Here is a 25,251-nt window from a genome sequence, read left to right as displayed (position 1 = left end):
GCAGGTGGTGAAGGCGCTGCTCCTGGGAGGTCCTCGGCTGGGGAGGCCCCGGTGGCCCAGGACTCCTTGGAGGGAGCAGTCCAGAAAGAGGGCTGCTTTAAAGAGACGGGGGTGGCGAGGGCTGTGCAGGGGCGACTGGTCCAGAGGGGGTGCCCAGCTTTGGGGGGAGCAGAGGGCGGACCGTGGAGCGAGGGAGAGCCTGGGTGGGTGGGGCTCGCTGAGTCACTGTCACTCGGAGATGCTGAGTGGCCAGGGCAGGCCCCCGCCCACACCTGCTCCTGGAAGAGGGACCCTCCGGGACGCCGGCCTGAGGCGCCCGGGTTGGGGACTGGACCTCGCCGTCTGCCCATAGGGGACGGCTCGTTGTCCACTGTCCGACGGGAGCGTGCCCCCCAGACCTGCTGCTCAGACTGTGTCCAGGGTGGTCAGGAAGGCCGTGGTGCTGGCCAAGCCACTAAGCGCCCAGACTCCCAGCCTGGCCACAGGCCTACGGGGCCTGCCAGCTTCCTCCCACCTGTCCCGCCCACCTGTCCGTCCATCTGTCTGTCGTGAGGTTTCAGACTGCATCCTGGTCACCCAGGCCTGCAGGTGCCCCCGCATCCAACAGGTCTGGGGCATTGGGGCCGAGCCCCGGGCTGGGGGCCTCATGCCTGCTTGGGCCTCAGCTCGTGTGGGCCCTCAGGTGCCCGGGCACCTCTAGGTATCAACATCCCCACCTGCACCTCGGGGAGTGACGAGAAAGGTCAGGGCTCAGGCCTGGGGAAGGTCTGGGCACAGCAGAGGGTGCAGGAAGCGTGGCCGTGGCCTGGGCAGACAGGAGCTGCTGAATCGCAGCCCCTAAGGCCTCCTCAGGAGCCTGGCGTCGACGCGCCCACGTTGGGCAGAGGAAGGGAGAATGGAGGAGAGACCCAGGTGGGCTTCTTGGAGGAGAGGGCATCAAGCTGGGCCTTGAATCTTGCCTGGCTGCTGGAGGAGACAGGGTGGCCGGGAGGGGCAACTGTGGCACAACGTGGCCAGAACCCCGGGAGTGTCGTGAAGGGCCTACATGCCCAGCAGAGGTCGGCATGTTTCTGAGTTCGGAGGTCAATGTCCTGAGTGACCGGGTGAGGTTCGGACTTCACTGATTTGGCTGACGTGGGGGCTGGATGGATCCTCCAGCTCCTGGGCCAGGGAGGGCCTGGGAGAGCACGGGTTATGCGTGTCTGCCTCTGGTGGCTGCAGCCCCTTCCCAGGACCCCCTGCCCGCCGCCTGCTCTCTCTCAGGCTGCCCAGTTTCTCTCCAGGGTGGGGTCCCTGGATGCCAAGCCAGGAATGCCAGTTATGCGGGGAGGGCGGGGGGCCGCCACCCGCCGGGGGCGCGAGGGAGCCGGCGGACGCCGTGCTCTCTTCCCCGGGAACACTGCGGGCAGCGAGCTGAGCGGGGCAGTGGCCTGGAAAGACTGCAGCCCGGGGACCCGGGCATGGGCAGCCAGCCCGCAGGAGACCCCGCCCGCGAGTGGGGGCTGTTTCCCACAGGGGACGGATGGGTAAACTGAGGCTCCCAGGGGCCAGCAAGAGTCAGGGGCTGAGCTGAACCCGAACACAGGATCCCGACTTGGAGAAGGCTCTAGGATCCAGCTGCAGGTACCTAGATGGTTGCCCAGCCCCACTGCACAGATGGGACACTGAGGCCTGGGTGTGGTGGGGGGGCCATTGGGGACCCCTCCTCCCTGCCCCCCACCACGGAGCTCCCCGCGGGGTGTCCTCTTGGAATCGCAGTCTCCCCCTCTGGAAAGGGGGCTGGTAGGGCACACCCTGAAAAGACCTGCTGCAGATGGCGTGGGACACGGGGAGGAGGCTGCTCGGGAAGGATGGTCTTTTTGTCCTGTGGCCCCCTCCTCTCTTCTGGTGCAGGCCCTTTGACAGGGCAGGCAAGGGGATGCCTTAGATGGCCTGCCAGACTTCAGTAAAGTCAGCCCTCTGCACATCCCCCCACCCCCTAATCGTCCCGGGGGTTAAAGCACTTCCTGATCCAGTACAGGAAGAAGCCATTTGCCAGCAGAGGGCTGACTGTGCCTTACTATCAGATGAGAAAACTGAGTCTCAGAAGAGTAGCCTTGGAGTGGCCTTCCCGAAGTCTGGGGACGTCCCCAAGTCACATGCCTCCCCTCAAGCTAGCCTGGAACCCCAGCCGGGAAAGGAGATGAGCAGATTCAAGGCAGATTCAAGAGCGGGGGCGAGTGGGCTGTGTGCCCCTGGGCCTTTGCACCGGCTGCACCAGGCTCCTAGCCTGCTACTCCATTCCCTCCTGATCCCTCCTACCAAGGAAGGCTGTGGAGACCCTGCTGGTACCGAGCCCTGGGTCTGTGATGATCTGCAGAGTGCTCCCTGACCCGGAAGACATCCTTGTCCACGTTTGACAAGCAGGAGCGCCGAGGCCACCATGCGTCCCTTACCCCGACTCTGCCCCCGGGGCCCTCCTGGGCTCCAGAACTGAGAGCCTCTTCCGGCTCATCTGTGGCTGGGAAGTTCTGGGCCAACCCCTGGCCACCCGAGGCAGAGGCTGGCGGGGACGCAGCCGTGGGTGGGCGTGGGGGCCAGGTGCCTCCCTCCCAGGTATTTGCCCAGTTACTTCCTGGACAAGTGGACCCAGGCTCGCCTCCCTGGCTGATCGCAGATAATTAGAACATTCTTCAAATATTTTGCCGGAGGATGCCCGAGAAGGAAGAATTACAAAGCGCCCGGGGCCAGGAACGTGGGCTGGAGGAGCTCTGGGCTGCTGGGCCCCCCCAGGGCCAGGCCAGGCCAGGGTTGGGGGCCTGGAGGGAGGCGGGATCTGGTTCAGCTCAGCCAGCCTGTCCCTGCCTCCCAGGGAGCTGGGGGCAGGGCTGGGGTGGGGAGGGGGGGGTCATGTCCAAGGTCTGGCTGGGTGCCAGGCAATGTTGGGGACCCCCCCAGCTGGCGGTGGTGGATAGACCCTGCCCCACATGGCCTCAGGAAAAGCCGGAGGGGTCAGGCTTAAGAGTCTGGCTCTCCTGGGGGGCTGCGGGGGGTGGGAAGACCTCTCGGAGGAGGGTCTCTGAGGTGGGGAGGTCAGTAGGTCTGGGAGAAGGACCGGAGGGTGAAGGTGCAGAGGCAGAACACAGGGCTAGTGACCCGAGTTTAAAGGGGTGTGGCAGCCTCTTGATTGACAGCACCCAGGGCCAATGAGAAACAGCCTAGCGCCGGGCTCAGGCCTTGAAGCCACGCCCAGCCGGTGCTGGAGCAGGGCAGAGGGGCAGGCCGGGTCTGGGGTGGGCATCACCAGAGGGAAGAAGGGGCCGCCTGGCTGGCGTCCTGCGGGAAAAACCTTTCTTCAGTGCTCAGCTCCCCAAGACGGGTACAAGTTTCCTTCCCAGGGGGACGAGAGGGGTCAGAGGTCTCCCGCGCCCACCCCCCTAACACCCCCCCCCCCCGCCCCCGCGGTAGCTCCTGGCTCCGGTGGCTCTGGGAGGGGTCTGGGATGTGGAGGCCCAGCTGGGCTCAGTCATGAGGTCTGGGTTCCGGAAAGTCCTTGGCTCCCAGCCCCCCATGGAGTGCTGCCCCAGTCCTGGGCTCAGGGGCATTCCCAAGATCCTTTGGTGGGTTCAGGGCAGGCTGAACCCCCAGCCCTGGGGTGGGGAGGAGGGCTGCATCAGGGCCGGGAGTCTGTCCTGTGACGGGGGAGCCTGGGGTCCCTGCCGCAGCGGGCGTTTGCCCTCTGCGGAGGCATCTTTGTCCCGGGCTGTGGTTCGCGGGGTTGGTCGTCAGGGAATTTGTAGGCGAAGCAGCATGCCGAGGTGGAGGTGCCTGGCCCAGCGGCCGCCTCCATGGCCGTCGCCTTAAGGCCCCATGGACGGATCAGATGGCTTGAGGCTTCCTCTGGGCCTGAGAGGCTGTTCCGTCACGTGGGCCGGGCTGGCAGTGACACCATCTCTGTCTGGCTTTTTCAGCAGGAAGACAGGGATGCCAGTGGACCAGGGCCCAGGGGAGGGCACTTTGGGGTGGCCTCCCCCGGGAATCACAGCACCCTGCCCCGTCCGGGGGCTCGCGGTGCTAGGCCTCACGTGGAGGCAGGCGTTCACTCAGCGTGTGAAGTGGCGAGGCTCTCGTTCAGTCGCTCAGTCAGTCGTGTCTGACTCTGCGACCCCGTGGACGGCAGCACGTCAGACTTCCTCGCCCGTCACTGTCACAAGCCGCTTTCTGTGGACCTGGAAGGGTGGCAGAGAAGATGGGGCGCGCCTGGGGCCCCCGGCCTGCCGAGGGTATGTCAGTGGCAGCGTCCTGCTCTCTGTGCGGGGGTGGGGTCCCTGTCCCTGGGAGTCCCCAGCGCATATTCCCACACGTCCTGCTCACTCGCAGGTCCATCCAGCATCCATGGGGACCACTCAGGCTGGATGGGGCCTGGTGGGCGGGGCAGAGCGCGCTGTGGGGAGTGGGTCAGCAGGTGCGGCGGGGGGCTGCTGGCGTGGGGAGGGCCGGGGACTCGGGCCCTGCTCCCAACCTGGCAAGAGTTTGGGGGCCTCCTTCAGCAGCCCCCCGGGGAAGCCCCCCAATGTGGCCCCTGGGGACCGATGGGGGAGGATGGTTCTCCAGGTGGACAGGTGACCCTCCAACTGTCTTTGAGGGTCAAGGATGAGACGATGAGGTACTGACCCCCTGGGACCAGGCTCCCTCCCTCCCTCCCTCCCTGAGCTCCTGGGCAGGTGGTTGGACCTTCTGGAGCTTTCAGTGTTTATTCTGAGGAATAACAACAACCGCTATTACTATTATTGTTACAACATTCGCCTCCCCACTACTCAGGGGACTCTGAGCCGAGTCCAGCACACAGCAGGCGCTCATGCCACCTTGAGTCCAGCAGCATGAAGGATTTAGGCTAGACTACTAGCCGCTGGGGTGGGTTTGGAGGGTTTTGGCTCCTGAACGCAGCAGGAGCGTCCTACACAGGGACAGGGAGGACAGGATGGTTCTAGTCCTGAGCACTGGGGAGACTCTGGCTCCCCCTAGTCGACCCCTCTTGGGTCCGCAGCACCCCTGAGGTTGTTTTGCAAGGACGCCCCAAGAGCCCTGAGGCTGGGCCATGGCGGAAGAGGGGCTTGGCCTCGACAGGGGTCTTAGTGCGGCAGCGCTGGGAGGAGGCTGCCCCTCAGGGCCCGGCCCGGCTCCTCTGGGCGGAGGACAGCTAGCAGGTGGGCAGCTCTGCCTCTGGCCCCGGATGCTGGCCAGGCGCAGGCCAAGAGCAACAGGCCCTGCCTAGTGCAGTACCCCCCAACCACGTAGGGCTCCCTCCACCCCACAGTCCTCGGGGTCCCTGTGCCCACCTTTCTTATTGCCCCTGGAGCTGCTGGCGGAGCCTGCCTCCCTGTTCAGGGTTCCCAGAGGACCAGAACCCCGTGGCCACAGGCTGGCCACATCAGTGGACAGAGTCTAGGCAGAGGCAGAGGGTGGTGGGCAGGCAGGGGAGGGCCCTAAGCAGAGCCTCTGAGCCTGGATTTGGGCTGTGTTGTGGCCCAGCCCAGCTCCGCCTGCAGAGGGGCCAGTTCACAGCTGCCCCCACAAGCCTGTGCTGCAGGAGGGGTGAGCGGCCTTCAAGCACACAGGAGTCATCTGTAAGGTTCACGTTTTTACAAGTACTTTATCTCTTTATTTGGTCCGCGCAGGGTCTTTCACTGTGAAACAGACCCTTTAGCTGTGGCCCGAGTGCCTAGTTGCTCTGCAGCGCGTGGGATCTCAGCTCCCTGACTGGGGATCGAACCTGTGCCCCTGCATTGCAAAGCAGATTCTTAACCACTGGACCACCAGGGATGTCCTCTAATATTCACATTTTATTTCTTAAGGGTGTTTTTTTTTTTAGTTTAGTTTTTGTAAGAAAACTTGATTTTTCATTCTTGCCTTGTTCTGCCACCCCAGTAAAGTCTTGCACAGTAAGACTGCTACATATGAAGGAGTTTCGTTCTGAGAGTGTGTTCGTAAGTCCACAAAGTTGGCCCAGGTACCCAGCTAACACAATCGGCTATATAGTACTATACCGTAATAGGTTTATGATACTTTCCACATAAGCCATACAAACATAAAAAACAAACACTAAAAATAAAGACGGTTTTACTCATAGTACAGAGGGGCCTGGTGGGCTACAGTCTGTGGGGTCGCCGAGGGTCAGACACGACTGAGCGGCTGACACTTGCACAGTGCCTTGATAAGTAAGTAGCACAGCACACCGGTTGGCATCCAGGGGCTGGCAGGAACGTTTACATCTTTGCAAGTTCACAACTTGAAGGTCTGTACGTCGGGGACTTGCTGTACTGCAACAGCTTACTTTTTTTATTGAGGTATAACTTACATAAAACGCAGAAATCTCAGATGGACGGTGTGATGCATGTCTACATACACGGGCAACCGTGTAACCACTGCCCAGCTCGGGACAGAGCGCATTCTAGCCCCCAGGAGGCTCCCCTGTGCACCCCTTCCCCCAGTCAGCACCTCCCACCAAGGGCAGCTCTCCTGGCTCCCGGCTCGATGCTGAGTCTTACCCGGCCTGCAGCTTCTCCTGTGTAGCAGCATTTGCGTTGCCCCTCTTTCACACAGCATGGCGTCTGAGAGTCACCCGTGTAAATGGTCTCTCCCGCGGGGTGAATATGCCATAATTTGCCTGTCATTCTCCCGGTGATAGTGGGTGGTTGTTCTCAGTTTGAGCTGGAGACCTGCATGCATGTCCTTTGGCAGACATAAGTGCTTGGTTTTCTTGGGTGTATAGACCCCACAGTGGGATTGCTGGGGAGACGGGGGAGCTGGTCCAGGAATGAACCCCTTGGTGGGTGGGTGCGGTGGCCAGTGTGGCACCCATTGGCTGCAGAACTGCTGGTTTAAGCTTTGGTCCTCTGAGAGACACAGCTGGTCTCTCCCTGGTCCCCACAAGGAGGCTGGACCCTGGGGGCTCACTGAAGAGGCTCAGTGACGGGTGCAGTCTCAGGCTGTGAGCGTTGGTTACTAATGGCTAACGCTGATGACCTCTCCCCACAGGCCAGCTACAAAGCGCCATGTTCTGCGACTCATGCACCCCTCCAGGCAGTTCTGTGATGTACCAATGCAATTATTACTCCTCCTTTACAGATGTGGAAACTGAGGCCCAGGGATGGTTAAGAAACTTGCCTGAGGTCTCAGAGCCGGGGGAAGGCAGAGCCAGGGCTCCAGCAAAGCTGGCCAGCACGGGCACTCGCATTCCTAGCCCCTCCTCACAGCATGGCCAGGCGGGCAGCCTGGCTAAGGGCACTGCAAAAGCCCGCCCGCCCCTGGCCATTTCTCTGCTCTTCAGTCACGTGGCAGCACGCCTTCCCCCACCCCCACTGGAGCCCCTCATCCTACAGGTGGTCCCACCCACTTGGACCGCTCTGGCAGCTGAAAGATCTAATAGTTGTTCAGGGGCAGCCGCCTCCTGCGCCAGTGCTGGTCTAAGCACCCTCTGGTCTGAGACCGGATAGCCCTGTACACAGCCCCCAGTGAAGAGGCGAGGGCTTCCTGTCTGCAGGGCCTGAACCTTCCTCCTCCAAACTCCCCCCCACCAACCCGTGGGACTGACCCCGGCTGGGGTGAGCAAAGTTCTGGATTTTCAGCTTTGCCCACTCCCTCTGGCATTTGCCTGTGTCCCGAGGTCCCCGGATAGCGGAGGGGATGAGCCCGGAGCAAAATTTTCCATGGGAAAAGTCAGCGACTGAAACACAAGCGCCCCGCCCTGCTTCTCTGTGCTCAGGGCCCCACAGAGCTGCCCTGCCAGTCTCTCCCGGGGCACCTGGGCGGGCAGCCTCTCGGAGGGTGAGAGCCACCCCGCCCCCGGTGGGGCATCTCGCTTGCTAAGAGTCCCCTTAGCCTGTCCAGCACCCCCCAAACTGCCAGTTACCCCAGCATGCCGCCTGCGTCCGCCCTCCTGTCTCCTGCAGGGCACCAGCTATTTTGTGATCATGTATCTCTTCCCCTTTCCCACGCAGATGGTTTGGTTTCCTAACTCCCTGGTCTCTCACATCTGCAGCTTCCCTGCTCTTCCAGGCAGAAGGAACAGTCCTGGGGTCTGGGGGGCCAGGCCTGCTCAAGGAGGTCAGTTGCGGGAGGGGGATGGACTAGTTTCCAGACCTTGAAGGCCAGCCACGGAAGCTGTCCAGAAACCTCGATGAACTAACAAGTGACCTGGAGGATTCATTTCATTTATCTGCTTATTTACGTATGGCCACACCGTGTGCCATGAGGGGTCTTGGTACCCTGACCGGGAATTGAATGCGAGGCCCCTGCAGTGGAAGTGCAGAGTCAACCACTGGACCGTCAGGGAAGTCCCCCTGGAGGATTTTAAATGCGGGAAGGATGGAGGCTGTGTTGTGAGAATGAAAAGTGGGCGCAGTTTCCCACCCAGGCATCTTCTATATTCTGCTCCTGCTATGTGCTCTGCTTTGTGCGTTGGCTTCCGCAGTGGTTCAAGTGGTAAAGAATCTGCCTGCAATGCGGAAGACCCAGGTTCAGTTCCTGGGTGGGGAAGATCCCCTGGAGCAGGAAATGGCAACCTACTCCAGTATTCTTGCCTGGAAAATTCCATGGACAGAGGAGCCTAGTGGGCTACGTCCATGGGGTCACAAAGACTCGGACACGACTGAGTGATTGAGCTGTGCTCTGGGCCACACTGTGCTGAGCTCTGGAAGCAGAGGCCTGGCGGGGGGGGGGACCTTGGGCAGGTCCCCCAGTCTCTCTGAGCTCCATTCTGCACACCTGTCACATCGGGATGACAAGGCTCATCCCTCCAAGAGAGGGTTGAAACTCTGCAGAGGCCTGTGTGGTCCATGGTGGGTGCTCAGAATGGGAATATCGAATATCTTTAGGGGGAAAAAAGTCCCCGTGTTCTAAAGGACACAGTTCTGAAATCATTTCTGAATTATCAATCGTATCTGATTTCTTATGCTTCTGGGGTGCAATGCAGCTCTCTTCTCGGAAGCCCTTGTTGTTGTTGCTCAGTCATGTCCGACTCTTTGTGACCCCATGGACGGTAGCCCGCCAGGCTCCTCTGTCCGTGGGATTCTCCAGGCAGGAATACTGGAGTGGGTTGCCATTTCCTCCTCCAGGGGATCTTCCCGACCCAGGGATCGAACCTGGGTCTCCCGCACTGGGAGGCGGGTTCTTTGTCACTGAGACACCTGGGAAGCCCTTGTCTCACCACTAAGGCACACGCTGGCATCTGGGGGACGGCTGGGGCCCCCATCCCCATCCCCCGTCACCACCACCCCCCCGGGGGAGGCAGACAAGCGGCTACAGGCAGGGAGTCAGCCGGCCGAGGCCCCTCTCAGCCCCTTCCACACATCTCACCCACGGCCGGGGTGTGCAAGTCCTGTAGCACTACAGGTAGCAATGTTTAAAATTGTGTTTAACCTGAAGTGTCCACTTCCACGGGTAGAGCATACAGTTCCGTGGCGCCTGTGCATTCACCGTGCTGTGTAGCCGCCACCTCTGTCGAGTCCGTAACTTCCCCGTCACAGCTATGAAGCGGGGCCTCCCCGCTGCCCGTCCCCCAGCTGTTTCCGTCTCCACGGGTTTGCCTTTGGTCGACGTTGCTTATCGAAGGGATCCTACAACACGTGGCCTTTTGTGTCTGGCCTCTTTCACTGAGCATGATGTTTTGGAGGTTCATCCATGGAGTGTGTATCTGAACCCCATTCCTTTTTATGGCCAAATAATATTCCATTGTCGGGAGAGACCACGTCCTGTTTGTCCATTCATCCACTGATGGGCCTCTCAGCTGCTTCCTCCTTTCGGCTATTGTGACTGTGCTGCTGCGAGCATTTGTGAACAGGTTTTTGTTTGAACACCTGGCTTCATTCTTTTGGATACACACCTAGGGGTGGAATTGCTGGGTCCTGTGGTCATTCTATATTTAACTTTTCGAGGACCATCCCAACTGCTGCCCCACCCACCAGCGATGCAGTGGGTCCCTGTTTCACCACATCCTTGCCCACGCCTGCTGTTTTCTGTTGTCTGATCACAGCCGTCCTGGCGGGCAGGAGGTGTCTCTTCACTGTGATTCTGATTTGCATCTCCCTGGTGATGAGCGATGTTTAGAATCTTTCCACGGGCTCGGGGGCCATTTGTCTTTCTTGGGAGAAATGTCTGAGTTCTTCGTCCATTTTCAAATTGAGCCGGCTTCTTGTTACTGAGCTGCAGGTGCTCTTTTAGACACAATCCTTGAGTATTTTTATTACTATTATTTTTTTATTTTTGCTGCCCTGGGCCTTCGTTGCTGTGTGCAGGCTTCCTCTAGTTGCAGCGAGCAGAGGTGACTGTCTAGTTGCAGTGCGTGGGCTTCTCATTTCGGCGGCTTCTCTTGTAGCTCACAGGCTTAGCTGCCCCGTGGGATGTGGGATATTCCTGGACAAGGGATTGAACCGGTGTCTCTGCACTGGCAGGCAGATTCTCAACCACTGGACCACCAGGGAGGTCCCAGTCCCTGAGTATTTCCTCATTTGTCCATTCATTCACCCACTGCACACTTATGTCGACTCCACGGGGGCAGCCCCGAGGCCCCGGGGGCAGCCCTGAGGCCCCCGGGTCAGCTCACATCTGCACTGCCCTGGACACGTTTGCGGTCTTGGGTGGAGACAGGCCAGGTGTGGAAATAACGACTGTGGGGCCGGGGTGGGGGTCTGTGTCCACGAGACCAGTGTCCCCCATACTTGTCCTTGGTAACGGCCCCACGTGATGCTGAAGCGGAAGTACTTTGGCCACCTGATGCGAAGAACCGACTGATTGGAAAAGACCCTGATGCTGGGAGGGATTGGGGGCAGGAGGAGAAGGGGACGACAGAGGATGAGATGGCTGGATGCCATCACCGATGAGATGGTCATGAGTCTGAGTGAATTCCAGGAGTTGGTGATGGACAGGGAGGCCTGGCGTGCTGCAATCCATGGGATCTCAAAGAGTCGGACACGACTGAGCAACTGAACTGAACTGAACTGAACGGGCGGAGGGGTTTGAGCACAGAGGGGCTTGCCCGGGGGCCTGGGAGGGAGGAAGAACTTGCAGAACAGGAAAAAGGGAGGGAGGCCAGCGTCCCAGGCAGAGGGACCAGCACCAGCAGAAGTGGCGGGGTCGCTAGCGGGCAGATCCCAGGAGGCCTCTGGCTCTGGGCAAGGAGCCTCGGGGGCTGTGGGCTCTGAGGGGCATGATTTGGGGGTGGGGGTTGAGGGATGAGGGGAGAGGGTGCCGGGGTGGCCAGTCCGGAGGAGGGGGCCGGAGCTGCGTGGCTTCTTTCTGCCCCCAGGTCCGTCCTGTTAGACCCCATTTGTCTGAAGCCCTGCCCCTAGGCACAGGGGTTCTCACCCTTGATGGCCCAGAACCTGCTGGAAGAATCCGAGGACAGGGAATGTGCTTTCCACGTCCAGGCTCCAACCTGAGGCCTGGAGGCCAGTACCCGGCAGAGTTCCCATCCATCTCGTTTCCCCGGCTCGGTTTTCTGAGCGTCTACGGTTACTTTGGGCTGAATTCCCCAGATTCCAGCCCGCTCCCAGCCCCGCCTGCCCAGATGCTCTTCCTCCAAGCCAGCCCCGGGCATTTCTGCCCATTGTGCCCGTGGGAGACCCAGGGGGGTCCTGGCCAGATTAGCGGGTGGGGCGGGCGGGCCATGGGGATTGAGTGTCACCGGAGTGTCCTGGGCGCAGCACGTGCTATGGGCTCAGGCCACATGGGGACTTTCCCAGCTGGCTGTGGGTGCCCAGCTGCCCTGGAAAAACACTGACTCGCTCCTGTCCAGAAAGGGGCTGGCAGGCCCTGGGCAGGAGGAGCGAGCTCACCATGCTAGGAGACCAGGGCCTGGGCAGTGGCTTCGGGGAGCCCCTCGTGGCCTCCCCACTCCCGCCTCTTGCCCTCTGGCCTGCTGTTTGGAAGTCAGAGTCCATCTTAAAACCAGCTGTTGCCGTGGGCCTGTGAAAACCAGCTCCCCTCTTTCCAGCTCGCTGTCCCTTCCCTGGGTGCTTAAAGCCAAGCAGCAGGTGCAGCTTCTGTGGGAAGCAGTCAGAGGGTTCTTCAAAGAGCAGGACAGATGACCCAGCGACCCAGCAATTCCGCTCCTGGGCACCTGCCCCGGAGAACGGAAAGTGAGGATTCAGACTGAACCTGCGCGTGTGTGTCCAGAGCAGGGTTATTCCTAGGAGCCAAAAGCTGGAAGCAAACCCAACATCCGTCAGTGCCAAGCAGATAAACAGCACGGGATCTCGCCAAACGGTGGAATGTTATTTAACCATGAAAAAATAAGTTCCTGATGCAACGAGGACGAGCCTTGAGCAGGTTATACTAAGTGAGAAAACCCAGACACAAAAGGGCATGTGCTGTTTGATTCCGTCTGTATGAAATGTCCACAGGCGCAGAAAGCATAGTCTTGGCTGCCAGGGGGCTCGGAGGTGACTGCCGAGGGGTAGGGGTGCTTTCTGGGGTGGTGACGATGCCCTGGGACTTGGCAGCAGTGGTGGTTGATGAACGCTGGGGATACGCTGGATGCCACAGGACTGTAAACTGGTAGAGTTCCTGCCATGTGAATTCCACCTCCTTAAACAGACAGTCAGGCTGATGACACCCAAGCAAAGAGAGAAAGAGCCCAGAAAATGCCCGGGGTTCCTGCAGGGTGCTGGGGGATTAACTCTGAGCATTTTCAGGAAGCGTCGCTCTGAGGATGACTTACCGCAGTAAAGCGCCTGCTGAGTCTGGCACATGGCTCAGTTCATGCCAGGTCCTGTCTTCTCCGCATGCACCCCAACTTCCAGAAACAAGAATAAAATAACGACGGTCACCCCCATGTGTGCAGCCTTTCTCCCCCATGCTTCTCTGGTCTGAGCTTGTGTGTTGGGAATAGGTGCTTTATACCCCACATCGAGGGTGTGAAAACTGAGGCTCAGAGGGGCAGGCTACACGTGGGCTGCAGCTGGAGTCAGGACCTGGTGGGCTTGGCCCCTGGCCTGGGCGGCCCCCTTAGCAGCCTGCCTGGCTTCGGGCCCCTGGAGGAGAGGGGAGTTGGGGTCTCCAGGTGATGGGGAAGTTGGGGTTTGCTGCTTGGGGGCAGCTGCGGACGATCCCAAGTTCATGGCCGTCAAGTGCCTGCAGAGTCTGTGTGTCTGATCCCGAGATTGAGAGAGGCGTGGTTCCTGTGTTTGGAGGACTGTCGGTTCGTCAGACTTGTGACTCTGGTCCTTCCAATCCCATTCTTGTGAATTTGAGGCTGAGGGGACTCAGGAGGTGTGTGCATGTCTTTTCAAAACAGAGTCCTGCGTGGGGGTCAGTGGGACGTGGTCCCTTGAGGGCAGGGGTCTGCGCTTCGTTCCCCAGCAGGCAGTGTGGCGAGGGAACGCGTTCGTGGCCCGAGGGGCTGGGTGGGGCGGGCACGGCGGGCGGCTCACCTCCTCGGTCCTCTCCCCTCCGCAGAGCCCTGTCATCCGTCGTGGCCCTGGGAGCCAACATCATCTGCAACAAGATTCCTGGCCTGGCCCCGCGGCAGCGCGCCATCTGTCAGAGCCGGCCCGATGCCATCATCGTGATTGGGGAGGGGGCGCAGATGGGCATCAACGAGTGCCAGTACCAGTTCCGCTTCGGACGCTGGAACTGCTCCGCCCTCGGCGAGAAGACCGTCTTCGGGCAAGAGCTCCGAGTAGGTAAGGGCGCCTCCGGGCCCGTGGGAACCTGCCGTCTGGGCTGTGGGTGCCAGGGGCCAGGCACACCCTCGCCCTTGGGAGGCCAGGCCGGCCGCGCCCGCTCGCTTTTCTGCACCCGCTGGCTGGTTCCTCTGCCGTCCCAGTGCTGCTCTGTGCCTGCCCGGCCCTCCAGGGCTCTGGGATGAGGCAGGTGTCGATGGAAGCCAGCCCCTGTGAATGGATGCTCTGCGGTGTCCCGGGGCGGACGTGCACAGCAGGCTGGCCACGGGGTGATGTGGGGCGGCGGTTAGAGGCCCACCCTGCAGATCGGTGGCTGCTGGTCAGTCCTGGGCGTGAGGCTCTGTCTCCCCACTTTGTCTCTGCGTCTGTGTCTGGAAATGAGCTAAGGGTAGCAGCTCCTACAGGGAGTGAGCCGGGGGCTTGATGGGAAAGGCCCCCAAGATGTGCTGTGTAAATGCCGCTGTGATTCTGAGAGCGGAAGGGGTTGTAGGCAGGGGTCAGCACGAGCAGAGGGTACAGGACACCGCAGTGGATACACGGGGCAGGGAGGCATCGGGCTGAGGGACGGCAGGGTGGGTGGGTGTGCAGGGCAGTCGGGGGAAGGAGTGGGCCTCTGGGGACACCGGCAGTGAAGGCCACCGCAGCAGCCAGGCAGGGTTTCAGGGGGCCGAGCCCCACTGTGTTTGCGTGTCCAAGCATTGGGCTCCCCGCATGGGCCAGGGGCAGGCTCCCTCGAGCCTGCTCTCCGGGGAAGGAGACGGAGGACTAAAGGGAGAAGCGCATGCGGCTTGCGGAGTCTGACCTGATTTGGAGCTGCTGTGTGACCTTTGGCCTGGCGCTCGGGGCTTCGAGCCTCAGTTTCCTCATCTGTCTGGGCCCCCCTCCCAGGGCCTCTCCCAGGACCTGCCTGTGGGCGGGCTAAGTCACCTCAGTCATGTCCGACTCTTTGAGCACCTGTGGACTGTAGCCCTCCAGACTCCTCTGTCCATGAGGATTCTCCAGGCAAGAGTACTGGAGTGGGTTGCCATGCCCTCCTCCAGGGGATCTTCCCCACCCAGGGATCGAACCCAGGTCTCCCACACTGCAGGCAGATTCTTTACCATCTGAGCCACCAGGGAAGCCCATGAATCCTGGGGTGGGTAGCCTATCCCTTCTTCAGGGGATCTTCCCGACCCGGGGATCACACCTATAAAGTCTCCCGCATCTCTTGCGTCTCCTGCATCAGCAGGTGGGTTCTTTCCCACTAGCGCCGCCTGGGTAGGTGCAGGTGCTTAATAATCAGCTGCTGCACGGGTGAGGGTCGGGGTGGCGAGCCGGCCTGCCCCCTCCAGGAGTGTCAGAGGGCGGGGAGTGAGGACGGGGCACAGTGCCTGGCACGAAGCGCTGTGACCCCAGGCCCCCGCTGCAGGCACAAGGAGGGCCTCCAAACATGTGTGCACCGCAGGTCCCTCCCAAGGAGCCTGGGCCTGCCTGCCGAGCGGAGCCCCAGACGCCGGGACCCAGGCCAGCGCTGAGCTCGTGGGGCTGGGGGAGGCGCAGGGGAAAGCCCCAGGGGCCCCTTTGCGGTGAGCAGCCTGTGGGTGGCACCTGGCAGCGCCAGGAGGGTGAGACCGCCCCCTCCTGAGGGCCCACCACCCAAGAGCGGCTTCCCCTCTCCAGGCGCCGGGGGAGAGGGCGGGGCTGCCTCCACACCCGCCGCGGTTGGGAGGGCGTGGGCACCAGGCGTGGGCCCTGGTGCTCACTTCATGCCAGGTGCCCACTCAGCTGCCTGGCACCCCCTGCCCCGAGACCCTGGGCTCCCAGAACACGGAGGCCAAGGGAGGTGTGCGGTGGTCCGTGGCCCATCGGGGGAGCTGGGTTCAGATCGCCCCCTTCTGACAGCCCTGCCTGCCTCCCTGGGCACAGGGGACCTCGGTGGGCGTGGTCCACAGCCTGAAGACAGGTAGGAGCTTGCCCTGCATTTAGGACCTTGAGACACAGGCGGCAAGAGGGAGCTGGCCACTCTGCACCTCTCCTCAGGGTCACGCCCCAGGCAGGGAGGTTCACCAAGAGTACCCAGGAAACGCCGGCCTCCGATGCACCCTGCAAAGCCGAGGAGTGGTGTTGCCCCCCAACTCCCGCCAGGGACTGGCCCACCCCACCAACAGGGAACCCAGATCACTTTTCCTGAAAGCATCCCCTGGTGCTTCCAAGGCTCTTGGCTAACAGGTCCCAGCTGTTCCTTCTTGGAGACCAGCCCTCTGCCCACGGGGAGAGGCGCCTACCACCAAGGACCGGTCGATGTGGTGGGGGGGCGGGCGGCCCTGCCTGTGACCTTCTTCATGCCTTGAGCTCCTCTGGGATCAGGCCTCTCCGGCTCTGCTTCACCCGTTTCGCTCTCAGGAGCAGTTCAGAGGCAGACGTTAGGCAGAGATGTCCACCCACCATCCGTGTCCCTCATTTTCCCCTACTCCTGTCATCCCTGTGCATGCTCAGCCACTCAGTCATGTCTGACGTTTGGCAATAGCCCGCCAGGCTCCTCCATCCATGGGGATTCTCCAGGCAAGAATCCAGGAGTGGGTTGCCATGCCCTCCTCCAGGGGATCTTCCAGACCCAGGCATCGAACCTGCCTCTCCTCTGCCTCCTGCCTTGGCAGGCAGATTCCTTACCACTGTGCCACCTGGGATGCCCCCTGGCACCCTCTGCCAGGCCATTCATTACCTTCGTGTGGCCGACCGACCCTCTTCCTTGGCTGGCCTCAGCTTCCACGGGCTTCCTCTTGGCTCTCCGGTTGCTCCGTCCTAGAAATGGCAACCCACTCCAGTGTTCTTGCCTGGAGAATCCCATGGACAGAGAAGCCTGGTAGGCTGCAGTCCATGGGGTCGCACAGAGTCGGACACGACTGAAGCGACTTGGCGGCAGCAGCAGCCCTGCCCCAGGCAGCTCTCCCCCAGGGTCAAGACCAGCATGTCCCCTCCCCCGGGCCGTGGACCGCGAGGCTGAGCATGGGCACCTCCGGCTGAACACTCAGCGTCCTGCCCCTGAAAGCTCCATCCTCAGCCCCCTGCTGGCCTGACAGCCCCATCATCTTGGCAGTAACTGTCTCTACCCCTCCCTCCACGCCGACCCCGGGTCTGCCTCTCCACTGACAGCTGTCAATTCCTCCCTCTGCCTCCTACTTACCCCAGCCTTGTCACTCACTCCCTTCCTCCAAAACCTGAAGTAGCTCCCTACTGCCCAGGATGGAGGTAGCTTCTTAGCGTGGAGTCTGAGTAGCGCCTGCCTCCCTTACCCCTGCCTCCCTCCATCCCTTCTGAGAGCCAAGCTCCAGCCATTGCCTCCTGCCTTTCCCTCCCCGAGCGGGCCAGTCCCCTTCCCTCCTCTGGGACTTTGTTCCCGCCACTTCTCACCCTGGGAGGCCCTCCGCCTCCGCTTTGCTTGCTCACGTCTGATTACCCCACTGGCCAGGGAGCGCCTTTGTCCACCCATCCCTGGCTCTTCCTTGTCCACAGCCAGGCCGAAGTCACGTCCAGGAGCTTCACCCTCCCAGGGTCGCTCAGCCCCTGTCCCGAGGCCCCCCTGCACTCTGCCCGCAGTGGCCGGGATTCCTCCCACCAGACTGGCTCCCGCCCGGGGCCTGGCGCCCTCCCCGGCCCTTGCTGACCTCTAAGGAAGGCCCAGCTCTCAACCAGGGGGGGCCTGGCTGCAGGCCAAGCCAGGCTGAGCCCTGGGCCATCAGAGTCCCGCTGGGTGCTGCAGTGGCGGTCCGAGCTGGCACCCTGCTCCTGCCAGGGCTCAGCTGCTAGGAGTCACGAGCAGGAAGTGAGGCCAGCCCGTGTCAGAAGCACGCGGGTGCCCCGGGCACGGGATCGGAGCCCGGCTCTGGGTGGGCAGGCAGGCACTCGAGCGGTGCCAATTAATGACTGGCCTTGTGAGGGGGGATGGCCTGGGCGGGTGGGACAGGCCCCCTTCAGGTCCTGCCTGTGACCTTGGGCCATGCCCAGACCTTGAGAGCTGCAGGGAAACCCTTTAAAGGCACTGTTCAGCCTTGTCCAAGTTCTAGCTCCTTCTCCAGCTCCTGGTGCTGTTGCTTGTATGCTTCCCGGGACGGGGGGCTTACTACTTCAGGTGAAATTCGCGTTTCTTATGATGACCCTGCACCAGCTTTGACCTGGGGCCCTCTGGGTGCCAGTCTCTGTGTGCTGGGACTTTCCTTCGGGGAGCTGAGGCCCACCCTTGCCCACCCTCCACCAACGTGGTCTCCCCTCGTGCCTGGCAGCCTCCAGCCTTGGACCCTGAGCCCACTCAGGCTAATTTCCTCATCGAGAGAGCGAGGCTGGGCCACCCTGGCCCCTTCAACCCGTCTCTTCCATTACCTGGAATTGGGCTTGTGGGGGTGCGGGGTGGGGTAAGGATGGGGAGGAACGTGAGAGTCTCTGGAGTGAACCTCGCATTCCAGGGACACGTGTTAGCGACTCAGGGCCCCCAGGGCCCCTGACCAAGGCAGGGTGTTTCTGACAAGCGCCATGATGGAGCCAGGAGTCCTATTGAGGGCTTCCTTGATGGGGTGAGCGTTCATGGAGACCCAGTGACTATCAGAGTGACCCAGATCAGCACAAAGCTGAGAGCAGGGAAGGGGGCCCCAGGTGGAGGGAACACCAGGAGCCCAAAGCCCAGAGTCCAGAATGTGAGTGGTGTTTTTCCGGGAACTGCGGGAACATCAGAGCAAACCAGAAGATGGGGAGACCCGAGGCTGCCCAGGAGGGGTCAGGGCTGGAGGGTGCCTGCGGCGTGAGTGCTGTGAAGGCCAGGAAGGCCCAGATGGGTCTGAGCAGGAGAGGGTTCCCTGCCACCACTGCCCTGCCCCCGGCTGTACCTGGTGCCCCTGGAGACCCACTGGCACAGGACACGGGGGCTGTGGCTGCGTGCACTTGGCCCCTGCCCGCACCCTGAGCTGCCATGGAACACTGAGTCCCGCCCATCACATGCTGCTCGGACATGACCAGGCATAGGGCCACCCCTAATCCCGCCTCACGTGGGGCCCGTTTGCTCTCTGGGTGAGATCGGCATTGGGAGCAGGCCCTCTGCCTGCTGGCCGCCTGCTGTGGGGGCTCAGCAAAGGTCTCAGTTTCTGAACAGTCCGAGACCTCCCTCCACGCGTCCGAGGGGATGGTCTGGGGCTTCCCCGTGGGGCAGTGGCCGGGGCCTTGGAGGAAGAAGGGCAGCTCCGCAGCTCTGTGCCCGTGCTCGTGCCTGGACCCCTGACCAGGGCCTCAGAGCGCAGGCTCAGGGAGGTGCCACCTGAGTCCCCAGGAGAGACCAGGGCTCGAGGGCTGCCCTGTCCCCTTTGGGGACACAGGCCCCCACGGGCAGAGGAGCCACTTGAAATACGGCCCATGCAAACCGCGAGGTGCCATGAGTGTAGGATATGCGGCAGATTTCAGAGATGTCAAAAGAGAAAAGCAAGTAAAATGTCTCTTTCATGATCTTTACATTAAGATGTTCAAATGGTAATATTTAGGCTTCCCTGGTAGCTCAGTTTGTAAAGAATCCACTGGCAATGCAGGAGACCTGGGTTCTACTCCTGCGTCAGGAAGATCTGCTGGAGAAGGGACAGGCTACCCGCTCAAGTATTCCTGGGCTCCCCTGGTGGCTCAGCTGGTAAAGAATCTTCCTGCAATGCGGGAGACCTGGGAGATCTTTACATAAAGATGTTGAAATGGCAATATTTGGATATATGGGCTAAATAAAATATGTCACCAAATCTAAATTCACCTGCTGCTCTTCACTTGTCTTTATGTGGCTGCTAGAGAATTTTAAATGATCCCTGTGTCTCGTGTTTGGGACACTGTGGCACTGTTCTCAGAGGGGTCAGGAGTTGCCCTGTGTCACCCTGGTCGGGGCAGAGTGGACGTTTGAACCCAGATCTGAGTGTCTCCTCCCAGGACATGGTCCTCCAGCTCGGCCACGGGCAGAGGGTCACCGCCGTCTGCCCCCTGGGGCAGCACGTGGGTGTGAGGGTGGCTCCCTTCAGCAGCCCCGGATGGCTCAGCCTGCCTGGGGCAGGACGCTGGTGGTGGTGTGACGGCCACCCGGTGCTGCTCTTGAAGCCTCGAACCCTGCGCGCCCCGGGTGAGCCGATGGGGCTGGGCTGGGAGGCCCAGCTGGGCCCCGGCCTTGAACCTGCACACCCTCTCAGGGAGGCGCATCTTTGTCCTGTCTGTCTGGTCACTCCCTACCCCTACGCCCATCCCAGGGGCCCAGCCCGAGGCAGCAGAACAGACCTTTTCAAGGCTCACGGCTTGGGGTCCAGGCTGCCAGGAGACCAGGGACACCCAGGGCCTCCAATGTCAGAATCAGGAAGACTTCCCTGAGGGCAGCGCTCCCACCGGTTCACTCCTGGTTCAGGACAGATAAGGCCTGTGGTCAGTCCGGGGGTCCTGGCTCTGCGCCCTACATCGGAAGGCCCCTAGCTCCAGGAGCAGCAGCTGCTGAGGTGAGCAGGCGCTGGACCGTCCAGCGGTGACCAGCTGGAGGCTTGGGCTGGCCGGTGGCTGATCCATCCATGTGGCCCCTCAAGGCCCGCCTGGCGCTCATCCAGGGTGGGAATTTTCCAGCCTCAGCTGGCAGAGCCCGGACAGACAGGACAGGCTGTGGGTGGAGAGAGGGCACTTCTGCAAATACAGACCAGATTGGCCCAGCTGCCCGGGTCCCACTGGGTGACCCTGGGCACAGCCTCACATTCTCTGGGCACCCGTCTGCCCACCAGCGCCAAGGCTGGGGTCCTGATTCCCCCAGGACTTGGGACGAAGTGTCCCCAGAATAGGGGCAGGAAGTTCCCTCGGTGCCCACCCTGCGGTCCTGCCCAAGGCTCCATGGACAAGGGGTCCAGGCCTCTGGGCTCCTGTCCACCATGCTGGACACAGGTCACAGCGTGGGCAGGCCTCCACCCTCGAGCTGCCAGGGCAAACCTGACCCAGATCTCAGCCTGTCTCCCCGTGGGCCCCTCCTGCCACCGCAGCGGGGGCGCCATCGCTCCAAGGCCGCTGCGGCCAGGCCCTCACAGAAACGCCGCTCGCTCCTGGTTCCACTGTCCACACGGCACAGACAGAGGCCCTGGAAGCCTGAGCTGCCCGAGGTCACACACGGGCAAGAAATAGTCATCTGAACCCACGGTGCAGCCCTGTGCTCAGTGAGGATCCAGGTGCCTGGTTGGGGGAGGGGGCAGGGGGCAACTGCAGAACGTGGGGAGGGGGCTCTGGTCACGCCGAGTTCCCTCTCACAGGCATCCGCTGATTTTGCTGCAAGGCCTGTGCGGGGGAGCGTCTCTAGGGTAGGCTGCCCGGGGCTGACCCCCCTCAGGAGAGAGGCCGCCTGCCGGAAGCTGGGGTCCTTCCTGGGAGACACCGGGCCAGCCCTCCCAGAGCCCCGGGCAGGACGGGAGCCCCTGGAAGGCCAGCCCAAGCCTGGCTCAGCGGGAAGGCCGCTGCGGGCGCGAGGGCCCCGCTAGGTCAGAACAAAGGCCTCGGGCACGGGCGTGCCGGCGTGTTCGGACCTGGCAGGGCTGTTTCCAGCCCTGTGTTTATGACGACGGCGGGGAAGAGCTTAGCGCAGAGACACTGACTCAGCCAGGAACCAGCGGGGTGGGGGCCGGGTGGGGCCAGAGGGGGGCGCAGCGAGGGACAGAGGGATGGAGACGCAGATGGGGGTGGGCAGGGACCGGCAGAGCCTCCCAGCAAGAGGGACCCGGAGAGGGCAACACACACGGGTCACAGGCGGGCCTGTGCCCACCCGCTCACCCACCCAGGCCCAGGTCCAGGCGGCTCTGAGATGGGCGGTAAAAGCCGCCACGTGCGCTGAGCACTTCCAGAACCCTCACTCCACTGCCTGGACCCCAAGAGGTGGTGCGGGGGGGATTCAGAAAGAGGCAACAGGGAGCAAGAGAGCCTCTCTGCCATCACCCAGGGGGTCCAGGCCGGGCCCCCTTTCCCAGAACCCTAGGTCGGGCTGGCAGGGGTCCTGGTAGGGCGGGGGCTCTGGGCTCCAGAGTCTTCGGGTGCACAAATGGGGCTCCGGGGCCTGGCAGCCTCAAGGTCCCTGTGGGCTTGCCTGCCCCCGCCTCCTGCCTCACCCCACGTGTGCTGGGACACACCGCAGGCAGGGGGCACCTGCCCAGGTCCCGTGACTGGGCCAAGGCTGGGGCCCAGGGGCCAGGCTGGGGCATAGCAGCGCCGGGGGCCACACGGGCACTGCGCCTACCCTGCTGGAGGACCCCAGGAGCTGCTGGTGCGGCCGGGGGTGTCTCCTGGCCTCCGTCCCTCCACCTACACCGTGGGTAGGGGAGGTATTCTCCCTGCCTTCCAAGCTCATGGGAATCTGAGACTCAGATTGGGTGGGGGTCTCAGAGGGCCGGGGGAGCCCACCAGCTGGCAGCGTCCCACTGGCTGGGCCTGGAGGGCCCAGGAGCCCACCCTGGCCCACGTGCCTACCCTACTTCAGCCCTGGCAGCCTCACTTGGATCTCAAGTTCAAGTCTGGCAAAGGATCCTGTTAAGGAGGCTTGGAACCCACTGCACTGGGCCCCACCCCCGTGTTACGTGGGCAAACAGACTTGGGGGAGTGAAGGTCCGGGCCAAGGCCACCCAGGAGCCCCAGGGCCATCTGGACGGGGCTGTGGGTCTCCGGGGCAGGGGAGTGCTCGGCTGCCCCCTACTTGTGGCCAAGGCAGTGCCTTGATTTTCCCCAGCCGGGACCTCTCCTCGCCTCTCGTGGTGACGGCCCTACCAGCTGCGCATTCCTTTTGGACGTGTCTTTCCCCAAACCTCCTCACCCAGTCCCCCAGCTGGTCCCACTGGCTCCACCCTCAGACTCTATCCCAAGCCTGGCTGCTCACCTCCTCCACCTGGCAGTCCATCAGCGTTTCTTACCCAGACCCTTCCACAGCCTCCCCATGGGTCTCCCTGCTTCCACCACACCCCTGCCATCAGCAGAGCGTCCTTTCCAATGTCCGTCACAGCAGCACCTTCCAGGGGCTTTTCATCTTCATAGAATAAAATGTAAAATCCTCCCTGTGGGCTCCCAGAGTCGACATGGTGTGGCTGTCTCTCCTGCATCAAACCACACACCCCCATCTCATTCTGTCCTCGGGGCCTCAGCATCGCCGTTCCCTCTGCCTGAACTCTGTTCCTTGCACCTTTGCACGACTCGCTTCTCTTGTGGTTCGGGACTTCCCTTCCGTATCCTTGTCTATTTATTATTTTGGCTGTGTGGGTCTTAGTCGTGACCCACGGGATCTTGATCTTCGTCGTGGCATGTAGTGTCTTTTTAGCTGTGGCATGTGGGGCCTAGTTCCCTGACCAGGGATCGAACCCGGGCCCCCTGCATTGGGAGTGCAGAATCTTAGTCCCTGGACCTCTAGGGAAGCCCCTTCAGCCTCCTTCCTGAGAGGGGCCTGCACTGGCCACCCTCCACCCAAGTGCCTCCCTACAACCACCCTGTCGGCCGACCCCTCCGTGGTTCTGACGGAGGCTGTCTGCCTGCACGCCCTGTGAACCCCCTCCCAGCCCATTAGTCACCTGGGCTGTGACGCGCCAGTCCTGCCCTGCTGTCTGGCGGCCTTGGGCTTGGGGGTAGGTAGGGGCTCCAGTCCGTGGGGTCGGTGAGGAGGGCGGACTGTGCTTGGTGCTGGGGAGACATATGGATGGTACTGCAGGGACATGAAGGAAGGAGGGGTGAGATGGAATAGGGTGCCTGGGTCCCAGGTCTGGTCAGAGAGGCGGGAGACAGACCGTGTGGTTTCTCCGTTCTGGTGGGTGGAGAGTGGTCCGAGCATGGACCCTGGGGCCCGGGGTCAGATCCCAGCTCTGAGGTCAGCCTGCCTTCCGTGTGACCTCGGGCCGGTCCCCTGCCTCCTCTGAGCTAAGTACCCTCACTGTGAGGGGGACCCCATGAAGGTTTAAATCGACTAGGACGAGTTGTGTGCAATCCCCTGAAAACCTGCTGTAGGGCTTTTTGTTTGTTTTTGGTTGGGGGCAGTTTTTTTTGCTGTATTTTTAAAAATATTTATTTTATTTGACTGCATCGGTGCAGCACGCAGGGTCTTTGATCTTCCTTGCAGCATGAGGGATCACTTTTTGGTTGCGGCCTGTGGGATCAAGTTCCCTGACTAGGGATCGAACCTGGGCCCCCTGCATTGGGAGTGTGGCGTCTCAGCCACCAGACCACCGGGGAAGTCCCTGCTGTGTTTGTATAGCAGCTTTATTCAGATATAGCTCATATCAGTACAACCCATGCATTTAAAGTATACAACTCAGAGGGTTTAGTGTAGTCTTAGGCTGTGCGACCATCACCATAGTCAATCCAGAACATTTTCATCACTCCAAAGAGCAACGCTGTACCCCGCAGGGGTCGCCCTTCAGTCCCCCTTGCCCTTGGCAACACTTGCTGCTTTCTGTCCCTGTGGACTCACCTGCTCTGGGCCTCTCACATCAGTGGCATCGTCTGGCAGCTATGAGCCCCACGTTCTCAGGGTTCATTCACGCAGTAGCCTGTGTCCATACTTTGTCCCTCTGTGTGTCTGCTGTGTTTTGTTGTGTTGAGGGACCGTGCTTTCTTCATCCGCTGATGGGTATCCGGGTTGCTTCCACCTTCTGGCTGTTGAGAATCATGCTGCCATGAGTATTCACACACAAGCTGTTGCGTGGACACACGTTCGTTTCTCTTGGGTACATATCTAGGGGAGGGGTTGCTGGGTTACAGAGTCACTCTGTATTTAACATTTTGAGGAACTGCCAAACCGTTTGCATACCCATTCCCACCAGCGGCGCATGAGGGTTCTGGTTTCTCCACATCTTCATCAACACTTGTTAGTGTCTTTTTATTTTAGTCATTCTAGTGGGTGTGACAGAGGATGAGAGGGTTGGATGGCATCACTGATTCAATGGACATGAACATGGGCAAACTCCAGGAGATGGTGAGGGACAGGAAAGCCTGGCATGCTGCAGTCCACGGGGTCACAAAGAGTCGGACACGACTTGGCCGCTGAACGACGACAGCAAAGTGGATGTGACATGCTCGCGTCGTGGCTTTGATCTGCATGCCCTTGATGGCTAATGATGTCGAGCGTCTTTTTGTGGGCTTAATGGCCATTTTTATTCCTTCTTTGGAGAACTGTCCATTCAGATCCTTTGCCTGTTTTTAATTGGGTTGTTTGCCTTTTTATTACTGAATTGTAGAAAATACTGTGTTTTCTCAAAGCAGGGGAAGTGCAGGTTGGCAGAGAGGTGGGGTTTGACAGAGCCAAGCTGTTGGCCACAAGACGGGCACACATTTGCTCACGCTCATGGGAACTGCATTTGTGCACGTGTGGGTCCAGGCATACACCCCAGACACACGTGTGAGAACACAGGCAGCGGTACACAGGATGCCCGAACCTGTGTGCACCACGGAGAGTCCGTGTGTGGTGTGTGACACACGTGTGGACATGAAGTGCAGGTCAGCCACCCTCTGTGTGCTGGGCCAGGCCTGCCCCTGGGACCACTCATGGGTCCTCTGACGTGGGGACTCAGCCATATCAGAGCAATTACCCTCATCCTTATTTTGCAAAGCGGAA

The 25,251-nt window shown here is 61.2% G+C and overlaps 1 protein-coding gene across 4 annotated transcripts in view; it reads left to right on the top strand.

Moving 5' to 3' along the window:
• WNT7B (Wnt family member 7B) overlaps nucleotides 1–25,251 on the top strand; it is a 54,534-nt gene that overhangs the window by 14,096 nt on the left and 15,187 nt on the right. For 2 of the 4 annotated variants that reach the window (XM_086404293.1, XM_086404297.1), the window contains exon 2: nucleotides 13,435–13,657. In XM_086404293.1, coding sequence (XP_086260419.1) covers nucleotides 13,435–13,657 — 223 coding nt within the window. Of the gene's footprint in view, nucleotides 1–13,434; nucleotides 13,662–25,251 lie in introns of all 4 variants that reach the window. The other 2 variants (XM_086404294.1, XM_086404296.1) reach the window with 1 other exon arrangement.

The sequence above is a fragment of the Bos grunniens genome, chromosome 5, assembly GCF_055505025.1.
Source record: "Bos grunniens cultivar Pamir isolate PY7600 chromosome 5, Bosgru_T2T1.0, whole genome shotgun sequence".
Taxonomy (NCBI): Eukaryota; Metazoa; Chordata; class Mammalia; order Artiodactyla; family Bovidae; genus Bos; species Bos grunniens.
The sequence above is the reverse complement of the archived record's forward strand: the minus strand, read 5'-3'. Positions and strand labels throughout refer to the sequence as shown.